The 9,392-nt window shown below is 30.0% G+C and overlaps 4 protein-coding genes across 4 annotated transcripts; 3 read left to right on the top strand and 1 right to left on the bottom strand.

The window, feature by feature from the left end:
* The first annotated feature begins 566 nt into the window (after window positions 1–566).
* Window positions 567–2,317, top strand: LOC110713302 (chromo domain-containing protein cec-1-like). The gene is made up of 6 exons (XM_021891761.1): window positions 567–636; window positions 716–931; window positions 1,048–1,134; window positions 1,209–1,274; window positions 1,416–2,164; window positions 2,243–2,317. The coding sequence occupies exons 1-6, from the start codon at window positions 567–569 to the stop codon at window positions 2,315–2,317; spliced, it is 1,263 nt and encodes a 420-aa protein (XP_021747453.1).
* A 547-nt stretch (window positions 2,318–2,864) lies between these two features.
* Window positions 2,865–3,583, top strand: LOC110713301. The gene is made up of 3 exons (XM_021891760.1): window positions 2,865–3,231; window positions 3,314–3,376; window positions 3,498–3,583. Exons 1-3 carry the CDS (start codon window positions 2,865–2,867, stop codon window positions 3,581–3,583), a joined length of 516 nt encoding a protein of 171 aa, XP_021747452.1.
* Window positions 3,584–5,249: 1,666 nt separating this feature from the next.
* On the top strand, window positions 5,250–5,868 carry LOC110713300. The gene is made up of 3 exons (XM_021891759.1): window positions 5,250–5,340; window positions 5,455–5,655; window positions 5,755–5,868. Exons 1-3 carry the CDS (start codon window positions 5,335–5,337, stop codon window positions 5,866–5,868), a joined length of 321 nt encoding a protein of 106 aa, XP_021747451.1. The 5' UTR covers window positions 5,250–5,334.
* Window positions 5,869–6,771: 903 nt separating this feature from the next.
* On the bottom strand, window positions 6,772–9,112 carry LOC110713299 (protein FAR1-RELATED SEQUENCE 5-like). Its single transcript, XM_021891758.1, has 7 exons — window positions 8,989–9,112; window positions 8,688–8,865; window positions 7,441–8,383; window positions 7,272–7,361; window positions 7,113–7,196; window positions 6,966–7,007; window positions 6,772–6,855 (listed from the first exon to the last, which is right to left on the bottom strand). The coding sequence occupies exons 1-7, from the start codon at window positions 9,110–9,112 to the stop codon at window positions 6,772–6,774; spliced, it is 1,545 nt and encodes a 514-aa protein (XP_021747450.1).
* Window positions 9,113–9,392: the final 280 nt, after the last annotated feature.

Raw genomic sequence — 9,392 nt, 5'->3', positions numbered from 1 at the left:
AAAAAAAGGGACTGAACAAGAGAAAAGCCCTAAAGACAAAACTGTGGAAGATGTCTTTCCAAAGACAACAAATGTAGAAGGTAAAAATTTATAAATGTACATTTTTATTACATAAAATGTTCATATTGGATCTACATAATATTGAATGTTCAATAAGATTAAAAAAAATATAAATTTTAACTAATTAAATTTTCATAGAAGGACAAGAGGGAAAAAAAAGCCTGAAAAGGAGAAAATCCCTAAAGAGAAAACTGTGGAAGATGAGTCAACAAAGACAACAGATCCGAAAGGTAAATAGTGGAAAATGTACATATTCATTATCTAAAATGTTCATTTATATTGTATATAGTAAACATTTGTCATCCAATTTACATAAATGTTTATTTAATCTTTTATATTTTATCATTTCATATGCAGCACAAATTGCACCTGATTTTGTTCAAATTGAGGATGAAACTCATCTTCTAGATCAAGATGATGATAAAGTTTCCACAAAACTTAGTGAGGAGACAACTCCATCATCACAAAAAAGTGATCAGTCAACCAAAATGAAAACAAGATACAAAATGGTTGCAAGGAAAAACAAAAACAAAAGCCCTGTTGTTGTGCCAAGTGGAAGAATTACAAGGATCCAAGGTAATCATAATACTTTTCTGTTTCACAATAAATATTACACTTTCAAATATACTAACATAAATTTTTTTAAAAACAATAGATGTTCTGTTAGATGAATCTGAAAAGGGAAGCCAGAAGAAGGATGTTGAACCTGCTGAAGAAACCGCAAAAATAGGACAGAAGAGAAGAATGTCTACAAGGACTTCTATTCAAAAGGAAGCTGATGCACCATCTCCAGCACCTACTCCAATCAGAAAAATGGCAGGTGCTTCTGCTGAATATCCTCCAGCACCTTCTCCAACCAAAAAATTGACAGGTGCTTCTGCTAAAAAAGTTGTACAAAACCAAGGCAAAAAGGGTAAATGTTCAATCTTAATGTATAGAATGATCATTTATGATGGGATATCATTAATGTTCAATTTCAATATATAGGTGGGAAAAAGAAAACTCCAGCACCTACTCTAATCAGAAAAATGGCAGGTGCTCCTGCTAAATATCCTCCAAACCAAGACAAAAAGGGTAAATGTTCAATCTTAATGTATAGAATGATCATTTATGATGGTATATCATTAATGTTCAATTTCAATCTATAGGTGGGAAAAAGAAAACTCCAGAAGAAGTGAAGAAAACTTCTAAGGTTGCTGGCAAAAGAAAAGCAGGTATATAATGATATATTATAAATGTTCAATTTCTATATATAGAATGATCATTTGAGAAAACAATTTTGTTCATTTTATCATTTGCTTACTGTACATTTTCAATACTTCAACAAAATCATATATTTAAATTTCAGATGTCAGTCCTACCAAGAGAAATGATGGAAAGAGAAAAAAAAATACAAGAAGTACCATCAGATGAACCATCTCAAGATCCTACTGATGAAAGTTCTACTGACAGTGATGATGATAGTGAAGAGTCAGTTTATAGAGCAGAAACAGAGCCTGTCAGTGAGGATGATTATGAGGTGGAGGAAGAGGAGGAAGAGGAAGAAGTAAAGCCAAGGAAGAAACAGGCAAAGAAAGGGAATTCAGTGAAGGAAAAGGCTAAAAAGGAGGAGCAAAAGATGGTACTGTATGATGAAGGAATGATTGAAGGTAGGGGAAAAAAGAAAATGAAAACTGAAATTGTTCAAGCAATGGAAACTGATGAAGTTGAGGAAATTCAGGAAGATGAATTTGAGGAAGAGAAATCTTCAAAGAGAGGAGGACATGTGAAGTTCATTGCATGGATAAAAAAGATGACACCTACCCAAAAACAACAAGTTGTTGATATAGGGTTAGGATCACTTCTTGACATTAGATTACCTCAACTTGATCAAAAGTTCTGTAATTGGTTATTGGGAAGTTTTGAAGAAAATAGCCAGTGTTTTGAACTACCAAATAATGAAAAAATAAAAATTGAGGTAGAGGATGTTAGGGTAGTTTATGGCTTGCCTACAGGAGAAATTCCAATTGTTGAGCCAAAGTCTGATAAAATTAGTGAGGAGTATGCAGAATTTCTGAAGAAATGGAGAAAATCATGGTCAGGAAAAACTCCATCAGTGAGTCAGGTATGATCAGTTTTAAATGTTCATTTTAAATAAATTAAATGATCAAAAGTATAAATTTTTTGTTCATTTTGTTTGCAGATTGTGAATGGATACATAAATGATAAATTACCAACAACATACCACCAAGTGAACATTTCATTACTAACTTTTTAGCAGTGGCTGTGAACTGCTTGATGAAATGTGTATCAAACAATCAATGCCATTTCAAATTTCTTTATTCTATAATGGACAAAGAAAACATAAAAAATTTGAACTGGTGTCAGTTTGTATATGACTCACTTATAAAATGTCATGTTGATTGGAGAAAGCAGCAAGTCTCTTCAATTTCTGATGGTATATTCTTAGATACAAAATGTTCATTTAAATTTTAATAAATGCACTTTTTTTATTGTTTATGTTCTTTTCCATGTTTTCTTTTTTCTTGTAGTTGTTCTATTTTGATAGAGTTCAGAGGTTAGACAAAAGGCCTTCAAGAACATTTCCTATCATATCTGCATGGAATAGAGACATGGTTCTTGAGAGGTTGAAGATTGAATTAGAATTGGGATTTGGGAGAGGGAAAATTATACCAAGGATTGCTGCAGAAGTTGAAGAAAGTCCTAAGGTTATAAAATGATCACTTTTGTTAACATAAATGTTCATTTGTATAATCTGAAATGTTCAACTGCATAATTTTTAATATTCATTCATATAGGTTTTCATGGATGATTTTGTTTCCCTGGTAAACACAACTTATTCAAACCTGTCAAAGCTTTCTTCAAAACTAGTGAAGGCGAAGGACATCTTCCCTGGAAATGACTTGGTGAAAAAAGTTGATGAAGTTTTAGGAAAGGTGGCAGCTAGGGAACCATCAATTCTAAGCCAAGATGAAGAATTCTTTGGCAGTGAGGATTTCCTAAATGCACTTGCACAAGCTGAGAAGAATCTGAGGCAAGGGTCTGAAAAGCAAACAACTGAGAAGCAAATGACTGGGAAGAAATTAACCAAAAAGGGAAAGGAAAAAGAACAAGAATATGACATCAGAAAAGCTTTCAGCTTGGGGTTGACTCCACCTTCTCCAGCCATTGGTAAATTCTAACTAAAAGAGACTATATATCCTAATTTTTATATGAAAAATTCTAAATTTGTGGTCTAAATTGTCCTAAACAGAAACAGGGCCCACCTCTTCAACACTTGGTAATATAATTGAACAACCAATAATTTCAACAAATGGTAATATGTTCATATATTTAATAATTATGTACATAAACTTAAGTAGAAATGTTCATTTCTAATTATTATGTGTAAATACTATTAACTTAGTGCATCTCCAAAATGATGATTTATAATACAGCTGGAGAAAAGGATGTGGGTAAAACTTCAGCAACTTCAGAACAAAGAATTGAAGAATTTTCTAGAACTGGTATAATGTTCAATTAAAAAGTGTCAAATGTTCATTTACAAACAAGAAATATTCATTATTAATTGTATTTTTTTGTTAGATGCAACAACTGGTTCAAAATTTGATGCTGACACTAGGTCAAATAATGAAGGATTGCCTAGAACAGGTATAATGTTCAATTATAAATATCAAATGTTCATTTACAAAGAAATAATATTATATCTTATTAAATTTTTTCTTAGATGCAGGATCTGGTTCAGTGGTTGATGCTGACCCTAGGTCAGATGGTGGTGAAAAAAGTGATGATCCAAAAAACACAATTGGAGGTGGAAAACAAAACAAGGAAGAAGTTTTTGAAAAAACAAAAAATGATGAAAAAGTGGAGGGGTAAAATCTTGAAGACATGTCTTACTATTAGGGTTATGTAATTAGTAAGGATAAAATATCTAGATGGAACAATTTAACTTATGTTACTATCGTGTTGTAACTTGAAACTGGAGTTTCTCAAACAATTGTATGTGTGTACATTATTTTGTTGAATATGTAATATGAATGTGTGGTTTATGTTAAATCAATATCTTTCATTTTATGAATTTAAAATGATTCAGGGTGTTACATAAGAAGCTTATATTTTATTAATATGTACTGACATTGTTTGACTTTTCAGTGAAAACAAGAAGATTGTTGCTTCATCCTCAAAAGTCTCAAAAAGGTAAATTATTTATATTAAGTAAATGTTCAAAAATAATAATGAAAATTTTCTTATACCTAAATGTACATTTTTGTTATGTAATATGACTAGGAATGATGAAAAGAAAAAGTCAATTGCAAAAAAGAAGAAAAAAACTGAAAAGGAAAAGGTTGAAAGGTATAATTTCAAATTTTTTTATATACACTCAAATGTTCATTTATGTTCCTCATAATTTTCTTAATTTAACAATATTTTATATTGAACAACAAGACCAAAACGCGAAAAACAAACAATTCCTCCTGCTTTCCGATCTCCTTACTTGGTCAAGTACAAGGATCTGTTTAAAGATGAGAAAGCCATGAACCAAATTGCAGTAGACTTTGCTCTTGGTGGAAAAGATGAAAGGTAATTACTTAGACTAATTAAACTCAAGGTTTAATATATTTTATAAAAATATGTTCACATTCATATTATTAAATGTTCATAATGCAGTGCACTCTTATACTATGATGGCTTGAATCTCATCAATAGAAATGAAATGAAAACTCTTGGAGATGATGTTGAAGTGACAAATTGTGTCATAGATGGATGGGCAAGGTTTCTAAATCATAAAAAGCCGAAAAACAAGATTTATTTCTCAACAATACTTCATGTTAGTCTTTCTTCTTTTTTTTTTTATTATTGATTCTATTTTCCTATGATAAATAATTGCTAAAAATTCATTTAACTTCTATATGTTTGTTTCTATTTCAACAGCACATTATGTGCACAAATAGAGTTTGTCGAGAAGGATCATCAATGAAGACAAGAATTAAAGCCTTCATAGAAAGAATTGACAATGAACTGAAGTTGAATAAAATTGACAGCATTGTTGGATATAAACAGGTATTAATTCTTGTTTAATACAAATGTTCAATTACATTCAATATATTGTCCAATAACATTATATAAATTGTTCAAGTCTTCTTCCCAGTATCAACTTCTCAACATTTTTTTCTGTTGTGCGTCAATCATATAGAAGAAAAAATTCTTATAATTGACAATTGAAAACTACCAAAACATGTATCAGTCCAAGCAAAATATGAAGAACAACCAAAAATGATGGTGAGATAATATGTTCATTTATATTTGGATACATGATCAATTATATTTTATTAATTGTTCATGTCTTCATCACAATACAAACTTCTAAACAATTTTTACTCTTTTTTCTATCAGTTAAAAGGATTGGCAGAGTACATGAAACACCTTGGATATGAAGATGCAAATAGAATTGAAGACTACACAGTTGTTTTGGAAAAGATGAAATGGCGTAGCAACAATGACTATACAAACTGTGGAGTTTACATTATGAAGCATATGGAAACCTTCACTGCTGATCCTAATGAGAGCTGGATTTGTGATTTAAAACCAAACAATGTAAGAGTTATAAATGATCAATTATTTAAGATATAATGTGCATTTATGAAACAGTAAATATTGTTTAATTAAAATTTGACAATTCATTTTGTTCAACAGGTGGAACAAATTAGAAAGCTAAGGCTCCAATACACAACAGAACTGATGTTATTTGAAGAAAACACTGAATCAAGAGCAAATAGAAGGAAATCTAGAAAATTTGCAACTTTTTAGTTTCAAATGTTCATTTACAACTATGTATATGTTCATTTCTTATATATGACTCTATTTTTTTTTTAAGAAATAGACTTATGGATTTTATTTTAATAATATTGTAATTGATATTTCTTTTTAATCTTTGAATGAAAGTTTTTTATATTTTATTTTAATATTATTTTAATTGATATTTCATTTTAATATTTGAATGAAAGTTTTTTATAAGTTTTATAAATTGGATGTTGGTTCTTACTTTTGTTCATATGAAAATGACTAAATAATCATTGATAAATGTAGAATTTTAAAACATATAAAATTCTAATGACTAAATAATCATTGATAAATGTATAATTTTAAAAACATATAAAATTCTAATAAAAATTCAAATATACTAAAAATAGTACTATATAAAATATAATATTTATGTCTTTTACATAATAGATCGAAAATTCAAAATTACAAAATAGTAATTAAATCAACATTACAAAAAAGTCTAATGTTTATAAAGTTTTGGAATACTAATTATTTTTCTTTATTAGCCAAACGTTTAGCTACACTTGTATCAAAAAAGGCTAACAACCTATCATACTTAGAAGAAATCTTTTTAGAACCTAATTGAACATTTCTTGATTGATGAATTTGAACACGAGCACCTTGATCATTTCTTTGAACTGTGGGAGGAGTAACTTGAACATTCTGAACACGAAATCCTTGATCATTTATTTGAACCATAGGAGAAATAACTTGAACATTTGTTGATTGAACATTCCTAGAGTTGGATATGATCATTTCTGGATTGGTGTTTGAACAATTCTGAGTTGGATTTTGAACATTCCTGGGAACAGTAGGTTGAATAACAACAGGAGATTTTGTTGACGCACTAGTATGAATTGGAACTCTTGGATTAATTTGAGAGTAAGTTTAAACACTAGAAGCACCTTTATTTGCACCAACATTAGAACGAGCTTGAATAGTAGAAACACCTTCAAGATTTAAATCCTTCGCCTTTAAAAAAAATTAAATTAATCATTAATAAACCAGTATATGATCAGTTACAAACACTTATACAAACAAATAAGGAAAAAAAAAACCTTAGCAATAGATGAAATATCAACATCAATAGGTATGCTGGATGAAAGAGATCTTTCACCAGTAGCCTACAAAAAAACCAAAAAAAAAAATAAAAAAAATAAAAAATTATAATATAGATCATAAATGCCAAAAAATAAAATAAATTTATAATTAATAAAAAACAAACATACCTGATCAAAATCATTGGAAATACTATGATCTGATTCCTTAGAACTAGAAGGAATTTCTTCTACAATAGCTGATTTAAAGCCAACCTACATTTTTAAATTATAAAAATCAATATTAATAAAATATAAATAAAATGTTTTTTTTGGCACATTTGAATTTACCTGAGCCCGTTTATTGCTCAAAACAATACATTCAGTGGGATCACTAATAGAATTAGCATAAGTAATAACACAACCGTTCTCATCAAGTTCCTATTTTTTAAAAAAAAACATAAATGATCATTTACGAAAACTGAAATGATCAATTTGAAAATATGAAATGATCATATACCTGTACAACTGCTTTCCCTATACCCCTTTTGTAAGGAGTGTACATAGACTTTTTCCTCTTGAAATTACCCTTTGCCTTGTTGCACTGCTTCTCTAAGATACTCTTAGGCCTTACATTCCTCTCACCTTTAGGCCTAGCTTTTGGAGGATTCTTGATCTCAAGATCAACAATTTCAACCTCTTTAATAGGTTCACTAAAGTCAATTACACCTGATACGCTCTCACCCTTTTCTTTTAACAGATTGAAATAACACTCAACCTCTGCCCTTGCATTCAAAGAATTCTGACAACTTGTTATCAACTTCACGAACTTTCTGATTGTTTGTGACCTCCAAACACTAGTAGCCACAACATTTGTCCTCAAAGTAGGTTCTTCAATACCATGACTACACATGGAAGCCTTTGTCCATTGTTTCATTATATACTCTTGTGGAATATTACGCTCACAATGCAAATGATATACTCGAAGAGAATGAGAACAAAGTAAACCAGTCTCACTAAAGTACATGCATGTGCAATAAACTGCATGTGTTTCCTTATTAAAAACAACTTCATGCTTGATTATATCCTTCTCAGGCCTCCAACGAAGATATGAATATTCTGGAAAACGCAAACCATTATCAACATGATCATAAGTTGTCCCCCTAATGAACTCCTCTTCAAAAAGCACATAAACTTGAATAGTGTACAATGACCTTGCATGAACTAATATACCAATATTAGCAAAAGCTAGGTGCCTATTACCCCTCAAAGTATTGTAATCTCTTCCACCTTCCTTACTTCTCCACTCAGAAACGACATCAAGAAAAACATGATAAAAATCACATAAACCTTGAGTCTTATTAAGACGTTGTGAAACTGACTTATTAGGTAGTTTCACTACGTTGAGAGGACAATATACCACCAAACCAATACTTCTTAGAATAAGCAGGACACCACATTTCCTTTATTTTATACAAATCACATAACCAATCATCATTTTCACATTCGTATTTATCACACATCCTGTATAACAGAAATGATCATATATTAATTGAAAAATGAACAAAATATAAATTAAAATATGTACATTTGTATAAAGAATAATGATCATAAACAATATGGACACTAATAATATTATGATAACATACAAAAAAAAAAAAGAAAAAACTGTATGATCATATATAAAACACTAAATGTTCATATCTATAACACATAATAATCAAATATATAACATAATAAAAATAAATACATAAAAAAATAATTTACCTTTTCCAGAAATACTCAAATTCAGCAGGAGTTTCACAATACTTCAAAAGATATCCAAACAAATCTGTAAAGTCTTCCAAAGCTCTCAATGCTCCAATGTGTTTCTTAGAATTTTGTTCAAGATGCCATACACATAAACGATGATGAACAGTTGAAGGAAAAATGTTTCTTATACCCGCTGAAATTGCTTGTGCTTAATTAATCATAATTGTAATGGGACTTTTCCTTCCCATTGAGTGCAAAAATGTGTCAAACAACCAATCAAAAGACTCGGTGCGCTCATTAAGAATAAAACCCATACCAAACATGACATTGTTACCATGATGGTTCATCCCAACAAATGGAGCACATATCATTCCATATTTATTAGTTCTATAAGTTGTATCAAAAACCAACAAATCTCCAAAGTAATGATAATCTCTCATCATCCTACCATCACGCCAAAAAAAACTAACTAAAGCACCACTATCATCTTGTTCAAAATCATAATAAAAATCTGCCTAATCCACATGTCTCTTGGCAAAATATTTAATCAATTGGTTACTATCACATCCTTCAATTTGGGCAGCTTTTTCAGATGACAATGCATTATACGCATCAGAAGCAGTAAAAGAAAGATTAGGAGTTCCACCAACCTCCTTCTTTAGAACCCTCAAAGAATCAGTAACTTTGACTCCGCTCAATTTCATTGTTGAAATGAAAAGA

This window comes from Chenopodium quinoa, unplaced genomic scaffold (genome assembly GCF_001683475.1).
Source record: "Chenopodium quinoa cultivar QQ74 unplaced genomic scaffold, ASM168347v1, whole genome shotgun sequence".
In the NCBI taxonomy this organism is placed as follows: Eukaryota; Viridiplantae; Streptophyta; class Magnoliopsida; order Caryophyllales; family Amaranthaceae; genus Chenopodium; species Chenopodium quinoa.
Note: the sequence above shows the minus strand (reverse complement) of the source record. Positions and strands in the feature narration are given on the sequence as shown.

Excerpts from the sequence above, each read along its gene's own strand:
- LOC110713300 (XM_021891759.1), top strand. Across the intron at positions 5,656-5,754 it reads GTGATTTAAAACCAAACAAT|GTGGAACAAATTAGAAAGCT; the intron begins GTAAGAGTTATA and ends TTTGTTCAACAG.
- LOC110713299 (XM_021891758.1), bottom strand. The coding sequence starts at position 9,112 with ATGAGAGATTATCATTACTTTGGAGATTTGTTGGTTTTTGATACAACT. Across the intron at positions 7,362-7,440 it reads TAGGGAAAGCAGTTGTACAG|GAACTTGATGAGAACGGTTG; the intron begins GTATATGATCAT and ends TTTAAAAAATAG. Across the intron at positions 6,856-6,965 it reads CATCCAGCATACCTATTGAT|GCGAAGGATTTAAATCTTGA; the intron begins GTTGATATTTCA and ends TTTTTTTTAAAG.
- LOC110713301 (XM_021891760.1), top strand. The coding sequence starts at position 2,865 with ATGGATGATTTTGTTTCCCTGGTAAACACAACTTATTCAAACCTGTCA. Across the intron at positions 3,232-3,313 it reads TCCACCTTCTCCAGCCATTG|AAACAGGGCCCACCTCTTCA; the intron begins GTAAATTCTAAC and ends TGTCCTAAACAG. Across the intron at positions 3,377-3,497 it reads ACCAATAATTTCAACAAATG|CTGGAGAAAAGGATGTGGGT; the intron begins GTAATATGTTCA and ends TTTATAATACAG.
- LOC110713302 (XM_021891761.1), top strand. The coding sequence starts at position 567 with ATGGTTGCAAGGAAAAACAAAAACAAAAGCCCTGTTGTTGTGCCAAGT. Across the intron at positions 1,135-1,208 it reads TCCAAACCAAGACAAAAAGG|GTGGGAAAAAGAAAACTCCA; the intron begins GTAAATGTTCAA and ends TTCAATCTATAG. Across the intron at positions 2,165-2,242 it reads AAACTCCATCAGTGAGTCAG|ATTGTGAATGGATACATAAA; the intron begins GTATGATCAGTT and ends TTTTGTTTGCAG.